We start from the raw sequence: 24,168 nt of genomic DNA, 5'->3' as shown, positions 1-24,168 counted from the left end.
GAGGAAACCAGAATTGAAAGAGACACATGTACCCCAATGTTCATCGCAGCACTGTTTATAATAGCCAGGACATGAAAACAACCTAGATGTCCATCAGCAGATGAATGGATAAGAAAGCTGTGGTACATATACACAATGGAGTATTACTCAGCCATTAAAAAGAATTCATTTGAATCAGTTCTGATGAGATGGATGAAACTGGAGCCAATTATACAGAGTGAAGTAAGCCAGAAAGAAAAACACCAATACAGTATACTAACACATATATATGGAATTTAGGAAGATGGCAATGACGACCCTGTATGCAAGACAGGAAAAAAGACACAGATGTGTATAACGGACTTTTGGACTCAGAGGGAGAGGGAGAGGGTGGGATGATTTGGGAGAATGGGAATTCTAACATGTATACTATCATGTAAGAATTGAATCGCCAGTCCATGTCTGACGTAGGGTGCAGCATGCTCGGGGCTGGTGCATGGGGATGACCCAGAGAGATGTTGTGGGGAGGGAGGTGGGAGGGGGGTTCATGTTTGGGAACGCATGTAAGAATTAAAGATTTTAAAATTAAAAAAATAAATAAATAAAAAATAAAATAAAATAAAATAATAAAAATGCTTTACTGAAATGTTTCAGGGAGCTCAGGGGTTTTTAGGGCTTGAACCACCCATCTCCTTGTATGGCTCTGCAGTTAACTTTCTCTGTTCCAAACTCTGACATTTTGGTTTGTTTGACTTCAATGTGAACTTGTGCTAACAATTTTAGGGATATTATAGAGTCTCTATTAACAAGGGTGGGCTTCCCTGGTGGCTCAGTGATAAAGAATTCACCTGCTAATTCAGGAGACTCAGGTTTGATCCGTGGGTCAGCAAGATCCCCTGCAGAAGGAAATGGCAACTCACTCCTGCATTCTTGCTGGGAAAATCCTACAGACAGAAGAGCCTGGCAGGCTATAGTTCATGGGTTTGCCAAGAGTTGAACACGACTTAATGACTAAACAGCAACAAGATTAGCAAGGGTAGGGATGAAAGCAAGAGGACCTCTCTTGAGCGATGTTTAGGAGTGGGTGGCAGTGTGAAATAGGACTGATGGGACACAGTTGAGAAAGGTTCTAGGTCATGGAAACACAATGCAATAGGAAGCGGAAAGATTTGTGAGCCACAAATATATCCTGTACTAAAAAAGGAATGGCAGAGGTGAAGGGACATTTCAATAGTTCAGAATTTGTAGAAGTCAGCATGCTTTAGCCAACACATGCATATATATATATTTACACCTGGAATTATGTAGTCATTTAGAATTATATATGATTTTCCTATTTACTTGAATTGATTTATGTTACTACATGGTATATTACTTTTATAACCAGTTGCAAATTCTCATCTCTGTGTTAAAGTTAGGACTTCGAGAGGAGTTGGCATAGTGCATGGGGATTTGCCTCATGGGTTCTTCTCAAAGGTCCATGTATACATTAAAGGGATAATTTAAGAGAATAGCACTGAAACATGTATATTACCGTATGTGAAATAGATGACCAGTGCAAGTTCGATGCATGAAGCAGGGCACTCAAAGCCAGTGCTCTGGGACAACCCAGAGGGGTGGGGTGGGGAGGGGGATGGGAGGAGGGTTCAGAATGGGGGGACACAGTGCACCCATGGAAAATGTTTTAAAAACTAAACAAAACAAAAAAAAATACAATTTGCCTTGGGAGATTCTGAAGAGCAATCATGAGAGTAGAAAGGAAAGATAGAGATTTTTTCTGTTGTTAACTGATCCAAATATCATCCTGATATTTGTCAGGATGACTTACATCATCCTGATATGTCAGACAAATAACGGTCCATCCAATCTTTTATTCCTTTGAGAGTGGCATTAGTGGATGTTTTTAGGAGAGTACAGTGGTATATCATCTTCAGTGGAATATTCAACAACCAAGAGCCCATGGCATTACCCAGTCAGAATGGTACCCATGTTTGTACCAGAGATTAACTAGTTAATGGTTGGACTGTGGGGAGATCTAGGAATTTCTGATGAAGGGATCTGGACAGTAGGGCAGAGGTCACTAAGAGAGCTCAGGGTAGCAGCTGCTTATCAACCATTACAGCTGCATTTCAATGGTTCAGTTTCTATCACCAGCTATGGACGTATTACTGATGAAGTAGAGATTGCTGTGCCTATACCAGTAACTTTCCTGAAATCACTCATCTTGAACTGATAGCACATGGATGTATCTAAAGACTTCTCAGACTTGTGGATATTTTTGACATAAACTCTTTCATAATAAATTTCATAGATTTATCTATTGAATATAAGAGTTCTCCCTGGTAATCTGTTCTAGAAACTACCCTTCAAGCTTCAAATTGATGTACATCAGTTCTAAACTTTTATCTTAATATTCTGAATATAGTGCTTAGGTCTGTATTCCCCTTAGCCATTACCATCAAGGTTTTTCTCATATTCCCTGTTTTGTCAATATGTGACATGACCTTATTTATATACAGAAATTCAGAAATTTTTTCTCTCATAGTTCTGGAGTGCAGAAGTCCAAACAAGATTTCTGCAAGGCCGTGCTCCCTCTAAAACTCTGGGAAGGTCCTTCTTGCCTCTTCTCAGCTTCCAATTAGTTGTTGGTTGCTCAGTTGCTCAGTCATATCTGACTCCTTGAGGCGGCATGGACTGTAGCTGGCCAGTCTTCTCTGCCCATAGAATTTTCCCAGCAAGAATACTGGAGTGAGTTGCCATTTGCTCCTCCAGGGGATCTTCCCCACTCAGGAATCGAACCCCCATCTCTTGTGTCTCCGGCATTGGCAGGTGGTTTCCTTACCACTAAGGTCAACTGGGAAGCCCCTTATTTACTTAGGCATAATGTATATCTCCCTACCCATGTCTCACCCTCACATCCCGTTTTGGGGATGAGGTACAGAGAGAAAACCCTGGAGCCAGCCTTCCTGTCTGACTTTCAGAAAAGATTGGTAAAGCTGAAAGCAGGAAGCAAAGAGTAAGAGAAGAGAAACATTATGCCCAAGTCTGGGGTCAGTTTATGGGAATTCTAAATCTGCTGTCTAGTTCTACTTTTCAGTGTATTTTAGAGTACACAAATAATTTGGATTTTATTAATCAGAACTCTAATTTTATTTTAACTAAAATTGACTATTTATACAAGAAATCAGTGAACTATGGCCCATGGACAAAAACTGACCTGCTACTTGCTCTTGTAAATAAAATCCTATTGGAACATAGTCATGCTCATTTGTTGATATACTGTTTATTGTATACTGCCAAATTGTGGCAGCTTTGATGCCACGATTCCAGAGCTGAATAGTTGCTACATAGACTGTATGGCCTGCAAACCCTAAAATATTCACCACCTGGACTTCTCCTGAAAAAGTTTGCAGATCTGACCTATATGGTTCAACATGCTGAGCTTTGGAAAGCTATTAATTAGCAAGAGAATACATAGGTTAAGTAGTATATTCAAGGTTTGATTATAATCTAACAATACTTAAATATCAAAATGTATGAATCTGTATGAGAATTGAACTTGAAGGGAATTGTTGCCATTGTTTAAATCATTTGCAGTCTCCTCTTTTGTGATTATCTTTGGAGTCATTCAATGGACCATACCAGAAAATTTGTTACATCATCTCTAACCATCCCCTTTACATAATATCTTAGCATTAGCATCCTTATCTTAATAAACTATATTAAAATTTTAAAATGCATCACTCTTTTTCAATTGCTTATTTCAGTTGTGCTTATTAATAGCCCATTTTTAAAAGTATCTGCTTCCTCCTCTATTTCCTCCTCCTCATTCTCTTCCTCCTGTTTCATAACAGTGTAGGAACCTGGGAACCTGTACTTGATGAGCAAAGGAATCAGGTAAGTGGTCAAGATGATTATAGCCTGAAAGTTGTAATTTTACATATGAATAGTACATAATTGGTAGCATAACATCCCTGTCTCCCTAGGCTTAAAATATGGTGGGACTTTTCTATCATGACTTTCACTGGGAGTCAATTGGAATAACTTTAGTCATTTTTAGTGAAGACTGAACATTTTTCAAAAGACATTACCACTGTCACAGCGGAATTTATTCTTGCAGTCAATCTCTTCAATTTTGCAGAGCTTGGATGGAATGCATGGCTGAAAGGTCATGAGAGGCTCAGTACATGGTTGTCCTCCAAACTGACTGGGGTGCAAGATGGGCCTAACCTTAAACTAAAAGGAAAGGAGAGAAAGGTGAATAACTCTGAGGCTGGATCAAAGCCAGAAAGTGTCTAAGAAAACTGGGCTTCTCCGTCACAGTAGTGATTTTTCCTATAGTGGCATTTCCTAAATTACTAATGATTTTTTCCCCAATTCCATTATTGTGTTTTCTTAGGGAAGTCAATACTTTTGGGGTCTCATTTTTCCAACCTGTAAAACGAGGAAGTGGGACAACAAATTTCCTAAGGTTTCTAACTCTGAAATCATAGGATTCTAAATTGAATCAAAATCAAATGAACAAATATTTACTGAGCATGTCCTGAGTGCAATAAATCTTCCAGGTCATAACAGTAGCCCTTTTATTCCTCAAAGATAGTGTGAAGTGATAAATGTGAAAGGACTGATGGGGGCGGGCTTATGTATGAGAAAGTCACTGTGGAAACCAAGGCTGGCACATTTTCCACACTTTGAAAGGTTTTAAATTGTCAGTAGTAAATCAAAGCGGAGAAGGTAATGGCACCCCACTCCAGTACTCTTGCCTGGAAAATCCCATGGGTGGAGGAGCTTGGTGGGCTGCAGTCCATGGGGTCGCTAGGAGTCGGACATGACTGAGCAACTTCACTTTCACTTTTCACTTTCATGCATTGGAGAAGGAAATGGCAACCCACTCCAGTGTTCTTGCCTGGAGAATCCCAGGGACGGGGGAGCCTGGTGGGCTGCCGTCTATGGGGTCGCACAGAGTCGGACACGACTGAGGAGACTTAGCAGCAGCAGCAGCAGTAAATCAAAGAGTCAGGGAAAGATAGAATAGGATTCAAAAGTACTGACTTTAAAGTCAGAAAAATCCAAGTTCAATATGAAGCTTTCTATTCATTAGTGATGTGTGCTTGGGTAAATTACTTCACCCCTAATGATCTATAACTTCCTCATCTGTAAAATGGGTAGAAAAACAATGTGATGTGAAGTTTGAGTAAGATGATGTGTGCAAAGGAACCTAAACTGTCTCTCTGAGATAGTGAGTGCTTTCCTTGTACTGGGTCAATTCCTTTACTTCCCTAATGTCTGAATGCTTAGCACCTACCCTGACTGGAATTCACGTGGGCCAGTGCCCTACCTGGAATGCACTTGAGGTAGGTAAATATTGCAGCTGGGAACAATAAACAAATCGAGGGACTTTCCCTTAGCAGGGGCAGTTAAAGAAAGGGCAAGGAGTCATTTTAATTAATGTACCTCATTTCTGTCTGATTTTAAACTTTGGACTGAATTGCCCATTTTTTAGCACCTGTTTTTGCTTTGTGAGCTCTCACAGGGCAGAGGCAGTGGAAATCAGAGTTGGGTGAGTGCAATACCAATCCTCAGGGTTTGGGGGGTGGCAGGCAGAACTTTTTTGGTATTCACATGCCAATAAAGCATGTCAAATGAATCCTGCCTCCCCCTAAAATATTTCCCTCAGTGGAAGCTGGGACAATTTATTTTCAGAAATTAAAGTAATTCATCATTTCTATGATTGTTGAGTTTGTCAGGGAATTCGAGAATTTATGATTCTGATTTCCTGAATATACCCACATTTCACTTACCCGTTTTTGAACACAAGGGTCGCAGTCTGACCAGGGTCCATAATCTCCCAGGTGGCAATTGATAGGGCAAGTTTGCCAGTTACACTCTCTGGACTCCTGCTTGGTACAAAGCTGGCCACAAAAGTTTTCAAAATAGTACTGATCTGTAACAATCCGTCTATAATAAGGAAGAGAAAACTGCTTAGAATGAGTCTCTTCACTGTGGCTCTAGCCCCATAAGAAAAATATTCATTGAGCATCAATTACAGTGAATAAAAGGAAAGAGGTTTTCATGGAAAATCAAGCAGTCCACCATATGTACAGTTTTTACCACTTAATGGAACTCAGGACTGGGTCCGTAATTTGTGGGGCACAGTGCAAAATAAAAGTAGGGGGGCCACATGTTCAAAGAAGGCTAAGCACCAAAGAATTGATGCTTTCAAACTGTGGTGCTAGAGAACCCTTAAGAGTCCCTCGGACTGCAAAGAGATCAAACCAGTCAATCCTAAAGGATATCAATCCTGAATATTCGTTAGAAGGACTGAGGCTGAAAGTGAAGCTCCAATACTTTGGCCACCTAAATGTGAGGAGCCAACTTGTTGGAAAAGACCTTGATGCTGGGAAAGATTGAAGGTAGGAGGAGAAAGGGATGGCAGAGGATGAGATGTTTCAATGGCATCACTGACTCCATGGACATGAGTTTGAGCAAACTTTGGGAGATAGTGAAGCACAGGGAAACCTGGCGGGCTACTGTTCATGAAGTTGCAAAGAATCAGTCATGATTGAGCGACTGAACAGCAACACACTCATGAATTCTTAAGAATTTCCAAAGAGAGGAGGCAGAGCATGAGGCCACACCATAGCCTCCTCAGAGTGGGATCCTGTGTGGACTGCACAGGCTACACATCTGTGAAGACTGCCATGCTGGAATTCCTGGGAGGGACTAGAAGAAAGAGAAAGAAGAAAGTTTCTGCAAATTACTTAAAAGATGACAATGCAGTGTGGTAAGTACAATGACTGAGATAGAGCCAGAGCTCTGTGGGGCTAAAGATGAAAGGAGAAAGTGACATGAGAGATACATTTTGAAAAATGCTCGTGAGTTTTCCAGGCAACAAAGGGTAGGGCGTTCAGAGGAAACAGCTTGTGCACAGATGAGCAGGGAAGGAGTATGACATGTCCATGGAGGAGCTTGTGGGATGGACCTGAGAAGAGCATAATCGAGAGGGATGAGCTTTTATTATGGTACTTTATTTGGTAGTAAGTAGTGAGCTACTCCAGTACTCTTGCCTGGAAAATCCCATGAACCGAGGAGCCTGGTAGGCTGCAGTCCATAAGGTCGTTGAGTCGGGCATGACTGAGCGACTTAGCAGCAGCAGCAGCAGTAGTGAGCTACTAAGGGACTTTTGAGTAGGGAAGTATTATGAACAAATCTGTTCTTACATCCAAAGTGGATGGTTTATTGAGGCCATCAGGTGGTGATTTTAATGAGACTCACACTACATATGTAAAAATAGTTTTCTAAAATAGATCTCTAAAATGTTCTATAACAATTAAAAATACATTAAGTATATGCCTTTTTTTCTTCCAAGTCACATGAGCATCTTCATGGAACAGAAATATCTAACAGATTTAAAGAAACTGTGGGGGAGGAATCTGAATTAATGAAAAGACTGAATTATTAAATGTTATCAAGTAAAACACAGTTTTCTTGCCTTCTTGTCCATGCCAACAATCGAGCTAATAGCTAGCAGTGCTGCTCAATTGCGGTCCTGTTAGACTCAGTTTAATGAGTAGAAAATTCTCTATAATTAACTCACTAACTGTAGGCAAGCAGAGTTATGTGCTGATTGAAAAAAAGAAAAAGCCCAAGTAGTGATTCTAAGTAAATTAAATAGTCAACTGAAAATATTGAACAGATTCTTAATTGAATTTCTTTAAAATGCTTCAATTTTATGGAGAGAACAAAAGTAGACTCCACTTTAACCTTATGTGGAAAAGACATCAAATTCCATCCAAATTCATGAGTTCTTTTTAAAATTAAAAAGTTTGCAGATTTTACTCTGCAAGATATATTTTCTTTCCCATTGCTTAGTGTGGCACTTTTTGATTTTGCTAATTCTGTCCTTGAGGTTTCCCAGGGCACAAAGAAAAGCTACAAAGCCCACACCCACCTCTCTCTGGTCTGGGTTCCAGAATTGCAGGTTTTTGAGCAGCTGGACCACTGAGTCCATGGGTAATGATCACAGAAACAGGCTTGGCTCTTGTTAATCAGAGCACTCAGCAGGATAAAATACAAGATGGACTGTCTGGCCATGCCCGGAGGGCCTCCAGATCCTGAAAAGAAATGATGTAATACATATTAAACATTCATGGGGTAAAACTTAACAAATCATTCTCAGTTACATTCTCAAATATGATCTTTGAAAACATCTTGCCTTCCTTAAGGCAACACATATAAATTCACAGCCTTATGAGTATAAATCCCATTTCTAAAAAGATTTTTAGGGTGGACACTCCCATAGTTCAAAATCCCAGTACTAGTTAGGTTTCTCTGAACTGTGAGTGATAGGCTACAAGACAAAGTGTGTAGTAAATATTTGTATCTCATTCCATTCCAAATGGAATTTTTTATATGATCTTTCACTTTTTTGAGATAATTACTTATTTTGTGCAGACAGTACCCTCAAGTATTACCTAGTACTTCCTTTCAGTTTTTCATACCTTTCTGGGACTGGGGAAGGACTTTGGAACCTTTCTTTCTGAAGCTCTGTTTAGTTTCCTGGCATCTTGGCGTTAATAGCTTGCTCAAGAGTTCATTGTCCCATTATCTCTACTTTTAGACTCAGAGAAGTTAGAGCTGGAAAGGGTCTTTGAAACCTTTAGGTTAAACTCCCTCATTTTAGGGATGGTGAGGCTGAGGCTTTAGCAGGTACAATAAGGTTGAAGCAACATGACAAGTAAGCCCAAGATTCCACATTCTTAGCTGAGATGTATCCCTTCATTTGATTTCTAGTAAAACTAATCTACATGCTTGGAACTTCACCACCTAGAGCACAAGAGGGTTTGCTCAGATGTGGCTAAATGCCAGAGAAAACTTGGACCAGTGGTTGCCCATGTGCTGTGGAGCCTTGAGAATGAATGGAGTTAGCAAAACCATACTTGCCCCCCAATACTGCCATTTTGATTTTTGTATCTCTAACAAAACATGCACTCAATATGCCAGCAAATTTGGAAAACTCAGCAGTGTCCACAGGACTGGAAAAGGCCAATTCTCATTCCAATTCCAAAGAAGAGCAATGTCAAAGAAATGTTCAAACTACAACATGATTGCACTCGTGTCACATGCTAGCAAAGTAATGCTCAAAATTCTCCAAGCTGGGTGTCAGCAGTTATCAGTATCAGTTCAGTTGCTCAGTCGTGTCTGATTCTTTGTGAACCCATGGACTGCAGCACGCCAGGCCTCCCTGTCCATCACCAACTCCCAGAGTTTACCCAGACTCATGTCCATTGAGCCGGTGATGCCATCCAACCATCTCATCCTCTGTTGTCCCTTTCTCCTCCTGCCTTCAATTTTGCCCAGTATCAGGGTCTTGTCAAATGAGTAAGTTCTTTACATCAGGGGGCCCAACTATTGGAGTTTCAGCTTCAACATCAGTCCTTCCAATGAATATTCAGGACTGATTTCCTTTAGGATGGACTGGTTGGATCTCCTTGCAGGCTAAGGGACTCTCAAGAGTCTTCTCCAACACCACAGTTCAAAAGCATCAATTCTTCGGTGCTCAGCTTTCTTTATAGTCCAATACCTATATTCATACATGACTACTGGAAAAACTATAGCTTTGACTAGATGGACCTTTGTTAGCAAAGTCATGTCTCTGCGTTTTAATATGCTGTCTAGGTTGGCCATAGCTTTTCTTCCAAAGAGCAAATGTCTTTTAATTTCATGGCTGCAGTCACCATCTGCAGTGATTTTGGAGCACAAGAAAATAAAGTCTGTCACTGTTTCCACTGTTTCCTCATCTGTTTCCCATGAAGTGATGGGACCAGATGCCATGATCTTAGTTTTCTGAACGTTGAGCTTTAAGCCAACTTTTTCACTCTCCTCTTTCACTTTCATCAAGAGGCTTTTTAGTTCCTCTTCATTTTCTGCCATAAGGGTGGTGTCATTTGCATATTTGAGGTTTTTGATATTTCTCCCGGCAATCTTGATTCCAGCTTGTGCTTCATCCAGCCCAGCGTTTTTCATGATGTACTCTGTATATAAGTTAAATAAGCAGGATGACAATATACAGCCTTGACGTACTCCTTTTCCTATTTGGAACCAGTCTGTTGTTCCATGTCCAGTTCTAACTGTTACTTCCTGACCTGCATACAGATTTCTGAAGAGGCAGGTCAGGTGGTCTGGTATTCCCATCTCTTCAACTGTACATGAACCAAGAACTTCCAGATGTACAAACTGGATTTAGAAAAGGCAGAGGAACCAGAGATCAAATTGCCAACATCCATTGTATCATAGAAAAAGCAAGAGAATTCAAGAAAAACATACACTTCTGCTTCATTGACTATGCTAAAGCCATGGACTGTGTGGATCACAACAAACTCTGTGGAAAATGCTTAAAGAGATGGGAATACCAGCCTACCTGCCTCCTGAGAAACCTATCTGTAGATTAAGAATCAACAGTTAGAACTGGACATGGAACAACAGACTGGTTCCAAATAGGGAAAGGAGTATGTCAAGGCTGTATATTGTCACCCTGTTTATTTAACTTCTATGCAGAGTACATCCTGCAAAATGCCAGGCTGGATGAAGCTCAAGTTGGAAGTTGGAATCAAGATTGTTGTGAGAAATATCAATAACCTCAGATATGCAGGTGACACCACTCTAATGACAGAAAATGAAGAGGAACTAAAGAGCCTCTTGATGAAGGTGAAAGAGGAGAGTAAAAGAGCTGGCTTAAAACTCAACATTCAAAAAACTAAGATCATGGCATCTGGTCCCATTAGCCTCATGGCAAACAGATGGGGGAAAAAAAGGAAACAGTGACAGGCTTTATTTTCTTGGGCTCCAAAGTCACTGTGGATGGTGACTGAAGCCATGAAATTAAAAGATGCTTACTCCTAGGAAGAAAAGCTGTGACTACCCTAGACAGTGCGTGAAAGAGCAGAGACATTACTTTGCCGACAAATGTCTATCTAGTCAAAGCTATGGTTTTTCCAGTAGACAGGTACCAATGTGAGAGCTGTACCATAAAGAAGGCTGAGTGCTGAAGAAATGATGCTCTTGAATTGTGGTGCTGAAGAAGACTCTCGAGAATCCCTTGGACTGCAAAGAGAGCCAACTAGTCAGTCCTAAAGGAAATCAGTCCTGATATTCATTGAAAGGACTGATAAATATTCAGCTGAAGCTGAAGCTCCAACACTTTGGCCACTTGATGAGAAGAGCTGACTCATTGGAAAAGACCCTGATGCTGGGAAAGATTGGGGGTGAGAAAAGAGGGTAACAGAGGATGAGAGGATTGGATGACATCATCGACTCAATGGACGTGAGTTTGAGCAAACCGGGAGACACTGAAAGACGGAAGCCTGGCATGTCCATGGGATTACCAAGAGCCAGACATGATTGAGGGATTGAACAACAACAATTTCCAGTATACAGCAAAGTGATTCAGTTATATATATATATATACACACACATATATATATGCTGGTGCTGGTTTAGACACTAAGTTGTATCTGACTCTTACAACCCCATGTACTATAGCCTGCCAGGCTCCTCTGTCTGTGGGATTCTCCAGGCAAGAATACTGGAGTGAGATGCCATTTCCTACTCCAGAGGATCTTTCCAACCCAGGAATAGAACCTGGGTCTCCTGCTTTGCAAGCAGATTCTTTACTGACTTAGCTATGAAAAAAAGAAAGAAAGTGAAGTCGCTCAGTCATGTCCGTGACTCTTTGCGACCCCATGGACAGTAGCCTGCACCAGGCTCCTCCATCCATGGGATTTTCTAGGCAAGAGTACTGGAGTGGGTTGCCATTTCCTTCTGCAGGGAATCTTCCCGACCCAGGGATCGAACCCAGGTGTCCCGCATTGTAGATAGACATTTTACCGTCTGAGCCACAAGGGTTAGAGGTTAGCTAAGACTTATAGACTTAGCTATGAGGGAAGCCCAAATACATATATAAATAAACTGGATGTATGGTTCCCTGTGCTATGCAATAGGATCTTGTTTATTTCCTTTGTATATAGTAGTTTGTATCTGCTAACTCCAGACTCCTAATTTATCCCTCTCCTACCCCTTTTCCCTTTGGGTAACCATAAATTTGCTTTCTGTGTCTTCGAGTCTGTCTTGTAAATAAGTTCACTTGTATCATATTTTATGTTGCCCATATCCTATGGCATTTGTCTTTCTAACTTACATCACTTAGTATGTCAGTCAGTAAACATTTTCAAATTGTCCTACAAGCTCAGAGAAAAATGCTAGTATAAAAGCAACAAAATCCACTGACATGTGGCTGAATATGTCCTTTAATTTAAAATGGAATTGACACCTATTTGACTATTCATTGAGTGAGATATAAAGAAACAGAATTCATTATCACTGTCTGAGGAGGGTAGACAGAAACTGAAGATGCTTTTCATGGTTTTTATTCAAACTTTAAAAAAAATTATTTTTAATTGGAGAATAGTTACTTTACAGTATTGACCTGGTTTCTGCCATACATCAACATGAATCAGCCATAGGATACATGTAAGTTGCTACACCCATAGGCTGTTTCAATCATATAAAACAAGAGACTCCTTTAAAGACCACTGCACTTGCCTGCCAAATTTAGTTCTCTCAGTCATGTCTGACTCTTTGTGACCCCATGGACTATAGTCTTTCAGGCTCTTTTGTCCACAGGGATTCTCTAGGCAAGAGTACTGGAGTGGGTTTTCATGCCCTTCTCCATGGGATTGTCCCAATCCAGGGATGGAATTCAAGTCTCCCACATTGCAGGCAGATCCTTTACCACCTGAGCCATGAAGGTAGCCCAATTTTAGTTCACTGGTTTTTAACTCACCTTTTCTGGTTTTCTTCAGCAATACAGAACCATAGACTTTGGGATAAGAGTGTCCAGAAGTTAGGCTGGGTTCAAACCAAATACATAGTATGAGTTCTATATACTACACATCAGACCCAAGCTGAGATTGAATGATTTTCTACTGGCTTTCTACCAGCTGCCAAAGGCCCTGAGGCTTCTAAACAATATGAAGTCTTCTTATTAATCACTAGACAGACCACATCCCATTCCCCACCCCCAAATTGGGACCTTCTCAAGCAGGAACCATTTCAGCAAGGAAGGAAACCTAAACAGAGGGGGTTTTCCTGTTGTTTATTTATTTGATCTTTTTCTTATTAAATTTTGAGGAGATAGATATGTTCCAGAATAATTCAGTTGTAAAGAAAATAAATTCTTATTTTGTGGGATCAACATGTAAATGATCAGGAAAAATTGAATTCCAAGAGATTACTAGTTCTCAATTCTCAGCAGACACTCTGTTTTAACTTCCAAAAGCTTGAAAAGTATAGGTGGATTTTATTCCTCTTATCATAAAACTGCAATAACAGAATCCATATAAAATATGCTAATCTCATATTTGGCTATACTACTCTGAGACAATTTGGAAAATGCTATAAATGAAGATGATAATGCCAAAGATTCTTATTTGAGGAGATGCTAATAAAATAGCTAATCAGTAGCTTCTCCTTTTATGACATTTTATTGTTATAAGGAAAAATTGTCTTATGTTAAAATAATTCTCATTCAAATAAAGATAATTATTTCTTTTATTTTTTTATTATCATAGCCCAGCATCTAATATCAAAGCATTCCTTATTTATCGATTTTTAACATCTTTAGACATTTTGGAGATATCTAAAATGTCATGCAGGCATTATGCCCATTACCACACAATTTTCATATAAACATGGAACTAAAAGAATTTTCAGTGAATAGAGAAATGTAGTTAAGAAAAATTTTCCACTGCAGTAGCATAGTAGAAGAGCAGCAGTTCTGCAAGTTTTCTCATTGCCAACACTTTTGAACTCGAAAACTAAGCGGTTCCATTGAACCATTGAAGATGGCTATGTGAACATTTGGAGAATTCTATTATAGAGTAAAATCCATTTATTCTGATCTGTTACCTTCCCATGTCCTTGACTCACATGAATGATTTGTTCCTAAGGCCGTTCAGCACATCTTACCTGACAGGTTCAGAGGGTGTTCTAGTCTGACCCTAAGTTCAAGTTCTTCCTTTCCATCTTCTTGTAAATGTCTTGAATCTCTTATTTTTTATTTTTTCCTTCTGCGCATGCCCTAGAAGCTCAAGAAGTCGTATTTACCTCTGTTGGTGCTGTCTGGGGAGCCCAGGCACATGACTAGTCTTTGACTAAAAGTTATGTTTGCTCTACTTTTAAATGTAGTTTATCTCATAGAAAAACTTGATTCACCAAGGCAGCTCTCTGGAAGAACACTTCTTTGAGAAATATGAACCTTTTGGTTCTTTTGAGGTTTAAGCAAAATAGTTACATCTTATTTTAAAAGGAAGTAAAGGACTGTAATCTGTTATGTATTTTCACGCATGAAAGGACAAGTTTGTTGGAAGCATGATCTACAATTTTGAAATCTTAAAATCACAAATGAAATCATCATGTCACTTACCTTAAACAAAGATTGTGGTATCCAGTTTGTGGTATCCAGAGAGCTAATCTGCAGATGGCTAAGGAAACAATAGGCACTCACAGTGAAAAGGGTTTATAAAATAATCCAAACAAATCTTTTTTCCCCTTTGCTAGTTGACACAAGGTCATGTCCCAGAGATCTAACAACACCTAGCGCACTGTCAGAACAAACATTCCGTGGGAAATCTGGACTTTGGAAATGATTACTTCAATCAGCAGTAATCCTAAAACTTTTTTTTTTCTTTGTTAAGTTTTTTAAAATTTATTTTTATTTGGAGGAAAATTGCTTTACAATGTAGTGTTGACTTCTGTCATACATAAGTACACATATGTCCCCACCCTCTTGAACCTCCCTCTCACCCTCTAACTCATCCTACCCTTCTAGGTTGTCACAGAGTACTGGGTTGAGCTCCCTGTATTACACAGCAATTTGCCACTATCTCTAGCTATCTATTTTACATATGGTACTACTACTACTAAGTCACTTCAGTCGTGTCCGACTCTGTGCGACCCCATAGACAGCAGCCCACCAGGCTCCCCTGTCCCTGGGATTCTCCAGGCAAGAGTACTGGAGTGGGTTGCCACCCTTAGGACATAAGTCTGGCATATTTCACAGAGAAAAAAAGGGCAACACATATGCTACTTCTACCCACTTCCCTTGTTCCTTACAGAACTGGTCTAATTGTAAAACAGTATTATGCTTAAGAGACCCTCCAACCGGCCACCATTCGCTGTCCTCCAGTGGATACCGTGGCCATGCAGTATCACATAGGAAGACCAGGTGTGTCTTCTTTAAGCCCTGGGGATCAAATCTATCCCAGTTTTTCAGGATACAGTTCAAAGGAGTGAGGCTGTGTGTGGACTATCACACAGCCATAAAAAAGGAATGAACTTCAGTTACTTCTGTTGAGGTGGATTAACCTAGAGCTTGTTATGCAGAGTGAAGTAAGTCAGAAAGAGAAAAACAAATATCATATATTAATACATATATATGAAATCTAGAAAAATAGTACTGATGAACCTATTTGCAGGGCAGGAATGGAGATACAGACATAGAGAACAAACTTGTGGACAGAGTAGGGGAAAGACAGGGTGGATTAATTGAGAGAGTAGCATTGAAACAACTCTGCAACAACCCTGTATCTCTTAAGAGTGAGATATTACACAGGGTCCTGCTTTTTCAGTGATTTTCCCATTCAAAGACTATTGTAATGGGTACTGCTACTGAAGATAAAAGAAATCTCTGACTCTTAAAAAACTGTCAGAATAAATCGCTTAAAATTGCCTTCTCCTTTAGCAATGTGTCCATTTAATTTAAAAATGTATAGATTTTTTCTGATTATGTAATATTTATTGAGAAAGATTTAGAAAATGTGAAAAGCATGAAGAGGAAAAGCAAAATCAGTTTTCATAAACAGATAAAACTATTCATAGTTGGAGTACATACTCCATATATAATGTACTTCAGTCATATAATGTTCAGTGGGACACATATATGTGTCTCTCCATGTACACATATGCAGAAAAAGCATATATATATAATTTTGTGACAGTACACATTTTTAAAAAGATTTAAATGGCACAGAATTTATCATATTCCATGATTTACAGAACCATATCATCATTGGTCTGTGCATGATCTTTTATTTAATTTCACTGTCTTCCCCCATGATTTTGTTTCATTTCTTTTCCCAGATTAGTTATATATTAGTATATTTCATGTTTGTCCTTACATATGGTTATTTAGATATATGTGTTTATACCCTAAAAATACAAAGTCTCATTTTCTATGAGTATTTTTGTGATTTACACAAATGGTATTTTGCTAAAGTTTTATTTGATTTCTTACTTTCTTCATTCAACTTTATGCTTCTGAGCCTTATGCAGTGTATGTCTGCTGAACACAGACATTCACTGTATGGACTACATTTTATTTTCCCACTCTCTTAGCACTTTTGTTGCCTTCATCTCCCTGCAATTATAAACACAATGTTCTCTTTCCTTGTGAACCTTTGAGAAGAATTTCAAGAGACTTCCAGGTTGCCCTTCAGAAAAACTATGCGTGCTTAAACTTACTAGCAGCCTATGAAGACTTCTCACTAGCACTTTTTGTTTGTTAAGTGTTGTTTAAGTAGCATGTCAGAGATCAATAGTGAACTTCAGCATTCCATTCTCACCCAACATTCTGGCTTTCTATCTGTACAGATGTGCCCCATACATTCTAGATATTAATGTCTTGTAAGATATGGATTTTACAGATCTCTCAGTCTGTCACTTATCTATTAGTTTTATCTATGGTATTTTTGATTGATAAGAGACTTTTAATTTTAATGTCATCTAATTTGTTTATTTTCCTCTGATAATTTTTGCTTTGGATAGTTTTTCTTTTGTTTAAGAAATTATTTTAAGAAATCTGAATCATAGATATAGTCCTAAGTTTTCTTCAGAATCCTATAGTTTTATATTTTTGATATACTCCTTAGTTCTCTACAGTCACACTATGTTTTTATAAATGGTATGAGGTAGAATAAAGTAAATGAAACAAAAACAAAAAACCTTGTAGCTAATATCAATAGCTAGTGCAAAAATATTGAAATTTTTCTTCCTAAGACCAGAAAAGAGACAAGATGCCTGTTATCACCATTTTTATTCTGTACTGCACCAGAGATCTTATCCAGTGCAGTCAGGAAAGAAAAAAAAAGTATCACATTGAAAAGAAAGTAAATTGAATTATAGATAGAATAATAGTGTACATAAAAAATCCAAAAGGAGTTACAGATATAGATTAGAATTAATAAATGAATTTAGTAAGATTACTGGATACAAATTTATTATCAAAAAAGTATTTCTATATCCCAGCAAACCCAAGAGAAAACTTACTGTCGATTCTGGCCATCACCAGCTAGGTGATTTTTAACAAATCACTTTACTTCATCGAAGCTGTTTCCTCATTTGTAAAATAAATGTTTCTCTAATTTAAAAAAAAAACAGGATAAAATGTCTTTAAAAATGCTAATTATATCCTCATTATGGAAAGAAGCTAAAACAAATATTCTTCAGAAAAATTAAATTTTCACCAAGTGGTGGGCGTGATTACCTCAGTAGTATGAAGATTCACAAGAGCACAGCAGAGAGCCAGTACTCCAAGATATCATGCTTTACTATGCATTCTAGTAACTTACCCAAGACCAAAGCAAGTCAGACCCAGAATACAAGTCTGTCTTCTTTCTCCTATATTGTATTGAGACTTTAAAGACTGAAAATTTAAGCTAAGAAGGAAGGAAAATTGGTGCGCTGCACGCCAGTGTTGCGGACACTTGGGGCTGGTGTAGCAATTTCAACCATGAGGATCTGAGACAATAAAGAAGAGAGAAAATATTTTATGCCTGGGTGAGAAAATATATACTTTGTGTGTGAGTACTTCTTTTTCTAGTTGGTTCTTTGAGGGCCTAAAATTAAATGCATTTTCCCTAAGGTATTGTGTTTGGACTTAAGGGAAAATGCTAAAAGTCGGACCCTGGAGGGGTAAGAGTCCAGACTCAGTGGAATGAGGCTAGATAGAACTATTAATTAACGTGTGCTATAAGAAAGATAGAGAAGTAAAAATATTGTGTGTCATGGTACAGGAAAAACACAGGTTGAAAGAACTGAAGGCTGCATACAGGAATTCTTGAGAGAAGGTGCAAATATCTATGATGCAAGAGTGACCTGGCATCAAAGGAGAATTTAGCATCTTTTCAATGATGTCTTTGGATTCTCCATCTTGTGTTCTCGTGGATGGTTAAATGACATATCCCACCCAGGGTCCTTTTTTAGAGCAGGGATTGGGAAACTCAAGCCAGTGAGACAATTGTAGCCTGATGCCTATTTTGTAAATAAGGTTTTTTTGGAATAAAGTCACACAATTAGTCATTGTCTGTGGCTGCTTTTGTACTACAACGGTAGGACTGAGTAGTCCCAACAGAGACTATATAGCATGCAAAGCCAAAAATATTTATTATCTGGCCCACTACAGAAAAAGTTTTCTGAATCCTACAACACCAAAGGGAAAGATTCCTAGTCTGATCAATACAACCACTATGTCCAGTTGGCTTTGAGAAGTTGCAGTAGTGTTACTTGCGTCTAATACATAGGTGTTGTTTCAGAGCTAGGAGCTGAATGCTTGTGTACAATTATGATCAGGACTACCCCAGGTGAGAATACGAGTGCTCTCTAAATGATATTTGGATGCATGCTGTTGAGAAACAAAGTGTACTATGAAGTTCATCAGAGCTCTCTAAGCAATTGCAGACTTTATAAAGTGTTGGCTGGTGACATGAAATACCTTTTCTCACAAAATGCTCCATATTTTCATAATGTAGAAATTTGCTAGTGAGCTTAAATTTGACTGACCAGTAAAAAAGGCTTTAATTGTAGAGAAACAGAAGGGTGTGGGAGGAACTTAGAGCCAGGACGTGGAAACTTAAGAGGGAGCAATTATCGTTTTTCCAGAAGGAGAATGTGTATTGTTAAAAATCTTTATTCCTCTCCTAATGATGATAGATTCACAACCAAATGGTATTTTCTGCCAAGAAAATAACCCCACACATAAGATAATGAACAGTGGGAGCTGCTGACTCTCTGAAGGCTTTTTCATAAGTTAAATATTCACATGCCAACTTATCATTATAGCAAAAATACTGTAATTTCTCATTAGCGCCAAGACTAATGACCCCATCTATTTCACAAGCCCTTTAGAGTGTACTTTGTCAGTCAATGTGTGAGTTGATAAAGTGAAATGCAAATTAAATTATTTCACATGGAGAATCATAGATAAAAAGTCTCAAGTGGAGAAAATAGAAGTTTGCTTTGGACCGCAGGCTACTATGATCTTTTTCTCTTTCCCTTTGCTACTAAAATTATTAGAATAGTCTAAATTCACTACGTTCACTTTTCAATTCTCTGTCGGCTCCTGGATATGGTCAGTCAGTTCAGTCACTTAGTCATGTCCAACTCTTGCGATCCCATGGACTGCAGCATGCCAGGCCTCCCTGTCCATCACCAATTCCCAGAGCTTGCTAAAACTCATGTCCATCAAGTCGGTGATGCCATTCAACCATTTCATTCCGTGTCCAGGTACAAGATGTATGGTAACTCTCATCCCATGTCCAGGTACAAGATGTATTGTACCTGAACATGGTACAATACATATTTTTTTTCTCAGGAAATTCCTCTCTTTTCTCTTTTTATGATTTTCTTCCTACTCCCATCTGGTATTCTATCTTCAATCTCTTTTCTTTTGTAAGATGATACTACTCTAATGCCAGAAAGTGACGAGGAACTAAAGAGCCTCCTGCTGAGGGTGAAAGAGGAGAGTGGAAAAGCTGCCTTAAAACTCAACATTCAAAAAACTAAGATCATGGCATCTGGCCCCATCACTTCATGGCAAACAGAAGGGGAAAAAATGGAAGCAGTGACAGATTTTCTCTTCTTGGGCTCCAAAATCACCAAGGATGGTGACTGTAGCAATGAAATTAAAAGACACATGCATCTTGGAAGGAAAGCTATGGAAAACCTAGACAGTATATTAAAAGTCAAAGCTATGGTCTTTTCAGTAGTCATGAACAGATGTGAGAATTGGACGATAAAGAAGGCTGAATGCTGAAGAACTGATGCTTTTGAATTGTGGTGCTGGAGAAGACTCTTGAGAGTCCTTTGGAGAGCAAGATCAAACCAGTCAATCCTAATGGAAATCAACCATGCATACTCATTGGAAGGACTGATGCTGAAGTTGAAGCTCCAATACTCTGGCCACCTGATACAAACAGCTAATTTTTGGAAAAGACCCTGATGCTGGCAAATATTGAAGGCAAAAGGAGAAGAGAGCAGCAGAGGATGGATGGTTGGATGGCATCATCAATTCAGTGGACATGAACTTGGGCAAACTCTGGGAGGTGGTGAGGGACAGGGAAGCCTGGTGTGCTGCAGTCCATGGGGTTGCATGAATCATACACAACTTAGCTACTGAACAACAACAATAACAATTATCTCCTTCCATAACATTATCTATCCCCTTTGTATTGATTGCTTTTTTGCCCACCAATCTGTATTCTAACGTTCATTAATAGTATCCATAGAGAACATCCTATTACAACGATGACATCTTCTCTCCCCATTTCCTTTATTCTCAGTTCAGTTCAGTTCAGTCACTCAGTCGTGTCCGACTCTTTGAGACACCATGAACTGCAGCACACCAGGCCTCCCTGTCCATCACCAACTCCCAGAATCTACCCAAACTCATGTCCATTGAGTCAGTGATGCCAACCTCTGTCATCCCCTTTTCCTCCTGCCCCCAAATCCCTCCCAGGATCAGGGCCTTTTCAAGTGAGTCAGCTCTTCGCATCAAGTGGCCAAAGTATTGGAGTTTCAGCTTCAACATCAGTCCTTCCAATGGACACCCAGGATGGATCTCCCTGAGGATGGACTGGTTGGATCTCCTTGCAGTCCAAGGTACCCGTAAAGGTTTTCTCCAACACCACAGTTCAAAAGCATCAATTCTTCAGTGCTCAGCTTTCTTTATAGTCCAACTCTCACATCCATACATGACCACTGGAAAAAACATAACCTTGACTAGATGGACCTTAGTTGGCAAAGTAATGTCTCTGCGTTTTAATATGCCGTCTAGGTTGGTCATAACTTTCCTTCCAAGGAATAAGCATCTTTTAGTTTCATGGCTGCAATCACCATCTACAGTGATTTTGGAGCCCCCCAAAATAAAGTCAGCCACTGTTTCCACTGTTTCCCCATCTATTTCCCATGAAGTGATGGGACCAGATGCCATGATCTTCATTTTCTGAATGTTGAGCTTTAAGCCAACTTTTTTACTCTCCTCTTTCACTTTCATCAAGAGGCTCTTTAGTTCCTTCTTCACTTTCTACCATAAGGGTGGTGTCATCTGCATATCTGAGGTTATTGCTGTTTCTCCCAGCAATCTTGATTCCAGCTTTTGCTTCATCCAGCCCAGCATTTCTCATGATGTACTCTGCATAGAAGTTTAATAAGCAGAGTGACCATATACAGCCTTGACATACTCCTTTTCATATTTGGAACTAGTCTGTTGTTCCATGTCCAGTTCTAACTGTTGCCTCCTGACCTGCATACAGGTTTCTCAAGAGGCAGGTCAGGTGGTCTGGTATTCCCATCTCTTTCAGAATTTTCCACAGTTTCTTGTGATCCACACAGTCAAAGGCTTTGGCATAGTCAATAAAGCAGAAATAGATGTTTTTTGGAACTCTCTTGCTTTTTTGATGATATAGCGGATGTTGAAAATTTGATCTCTGGTTCCTCTGCCTTTTCTAAAACTAGCTTGAACATCTGAAAGCTCACAGTTCACATATTGCTGAAGCCTGGCTTGGAGAATTTTGAGCATTACTTTACTAGCGTGTGAGATGAGTGCAATTGTGTGGTCGTTTGAGCATTCTTTGACATTTCTTTTCTTTGGGATTAGAATGAAAACTGACCTTTTCCAGTCCTGTGACCACTGCTGAGTTTTCCAAATTTGCTGGCATATTGAGTGCAGCACTTTCACAGCATCATCTTTCAGGATTTGAAAAAGCTCAACTGGAATTCCATCACCTCCACTAGCTTTGTTAGTAGTGATGCTTCCTAAGGCCCACTTGACTTCACATTCCAGTATGTCTGGCTCTAGGTGAATGATCACACCATCGTGATTATTGGGTCGTGAAGCTAGGTTCTAACTCCTGTAACTCTCTCTTGTCTATGCACTTTGCATCTTTTCCACCTCTTCACCTAGTCTACAGTTACAGCTCCCCCTCCAGCCATGATGACCTCACACCGTGAAGATCTTATCAGTGGCATAATTTATCTCTAGCCTTTGGACTCTTCCTGTAATTCCTTTTGAACTAGTTTGCTAGAGTAGTTCAGAAGCTCAACTCAGTTCTATAGCTCACCTCCCAGTGGCACAAACTATGCAAAATCTCAGTGTTGCTCTTTTTTGAAAGGCTGTTGGATTAGGAATAGAGTCCCAACACCTAATTTTTTTAAGCCCAGAGCAATTTGACCCTACATTAGCTCTTTAGATGTATTTCTCTTCTTCCATTGGTACCATCATCCAGCTAGATTGGAAAATTTGCTGTTCCTCGAAATGAGATATAATTTCTCCTGTATTTCTTTCTTGGAACTCTTCCCCCCTCAATTCCAAATTTTGAATTATTAGAGTATTGTGCATCTGTTCTTCTTAGGCCATTCCAAATTTATTTCCTTCTTAAAGTTTGTAGAAATTAACAAATCAGCTAAATATTTGCTAAAAATGGCTTACTTTTCCCCCTATAGTTGTATGGAAAGAGAAAGCTAGAAATTGGATAGCTTCCTTCAGGTAGCATCATGTAGGATTAACCTGTAAGATAGAAGGAAAGAGGCCAAGAAAAAAGGCCATTCAAAGTTCAAGTGTGACTGTTAAAAGAGGTGAATGGGCTGTATTGAACACTGTTTATCTTCAGGGTTGTGAGTAGCTAATGAGTGAAGCAATAAAAGCAACAGAGATGTGAGGTCCTTGAGATAGTTCTAATGATGTGCTATGAGGGAACATTTTTATTCTGATAGTGAGGCTGTGGAAAAATACTGAAAAGTTAATAATGATCACTGATGTGATCCTCTGGGCTTAGGGCAATAGATGAAGCATGGAACAAAGAACGAGTCGAGTAAGATATCAGTGAGGTCTTGGCTAGGTTTGAGGCTTCAAGGCAAAGGAAGAAATGTTTTGTTGGGGCAAATCAACATCTCCAGTTTTTAACAACAGGCTAAGAGTAAAAGTCAATGAGAAATAGAGCACATCCTCTTGTCACAATTTGCATCACACAAATAAATACCCATTTTCTTCAAGATCTTTAAGGGAGGAATTATTTTAGTTAAGTATTTGAAAGTCTTACAGGACATAAACAGGATATATATAGCATCTTTACCAGAGCAGTGCAACACAGCAAAAGTAGAGAGGAAAAGAAAGAAATGGAAGGAATTGAAGTGTTTAGAGAGGTGTTATGTAGCTGTCTGAGTCCATCAATTACCAGCATTGTGGTGTGACTAGCTTTGTGTTTCTTATAATTGCAAAATACCCTTGAACAGTGACCATCAGTAAACTTTGAAAAAATACAAATTTATTACTTACAGAAACTGGAAATTTTACAGCATACCTGGAACCACACAGTGAAGTCTTGGGTAGAGAGAGAGTGCAAGAGTGAATGAACAAGCACCAGGGGTTCTTCTTTTATTGGGGTCAAGGGTGGAGGCCTAAGGTTCCCCAGGCTCACTGTTTATTGGTGAATTTAAAATCTAAGAGCGGGAATTCAAAGCTTGAGAAGAGAAAAATAGTGGCCCAAAACAAAGAAGCCTCAGTGGAGAAGTGGCCTCTTTATTTAGTCATGTGACGGCATTGTGTTTATTTGAGATAGCTGTGTTTGAAGTGAACGACTCTTTGCAGTGAATTTCTTGGCAATCAAAGCTTAAGTCAAGCACCTGGTTTACAAAAAAAAAAAAAAAGAACAGCCTCCTTTCCCTGCAACTGTCAAGGGTTGCACTACAAGAAGTCACTTTTAAAAATAAATAAACTCTGGTGCATATTTGTATTTTTTAATAAATGATGACAAAGGACAGTCTTACAGTGACAAAATATTCAACTCCTGTTGACATGGT

The 24,168-nt window shown here is 39.2% G+C and overlaps 1 protein-coding gene and 1 long non-coding RNA gene across 5 annotated transcripts in view; both read right to left on the bottom strand.

Moving 5' to 3' along the window:
* Positions 1–14,879, bottom strand: part of C6 (complement C6) — a 77,047-nt gene extending 62,168 nt beyond the window's left edge. For 2 of the 4 annotated variants that reach the window (XM_069555805.1, XM_069555808.1), the window contains exons 1-4: positions 14,462–14,879; positions 7,931–8,093; positions 5,781–5,937; positions 4,071–4,215 (exon numbers count right to left, since the gene is read on the bottom strand). In XM_069555805.1, the coding sequence (XP_069411906.1) occupies positions 4,071–4,215; positions 5,781–5,937; positions 7,931–8,073 (445 nt within the window). In that variant the 5' untranslated portion in view covers positions 8,074–8,093; positions 14,462–14,879. Of the gene's footprint in view, positions 1–4,070; positions 4,216–5,780; positions 5,938–7,930; positions 8,094–12,820; positions 12,886–14,461 lie in introns of all 4 variants that reach the window. The other 2 variants (XM_069555806.1, XM_069555809.1) reach the window with 2 other exon arrangements.
* A 443-nt stretch (positions 14,880–15,322) lies between these two features.
* On the bottom strand, positions 15,323–23,810 carry LOC138421588 (uncharacterized). Its single transcript, XR_011249552.1, has 3 exons — positions 23,645–23,810; positions 17,362–17,452; positions 15,323–15,408 (listed from the first exon to the last, which is right to left on the bottom strand). It is a non-coding gene; the product is annotated as an uncharacterized lncRNA (long non-coding RNA).
* Between the last annotated feature and the right edge of the window lie 358 nt (positions 23,811–24,168).

Source organism: Ovis canadensis, chromosome 16, assembly GCF_042477335.2.
Source record: "Ovis canadensis isolate MfBH-ARS-UI-01 breed Bighorn chromosome 16, ARS-UI_OviCan_v2, whole genome shotgun sequence".
Lineage (NCBI taxonomy): Eukaryota > Metazoa > Chordata > Mammalia > Artiodactyla > Bovidae > Ovis > Ovis canadensis.
Note: the sequence above shows the minus strand (reverse complement) of the source record. Positions and strands in the feature narration are given on the sequence as shown.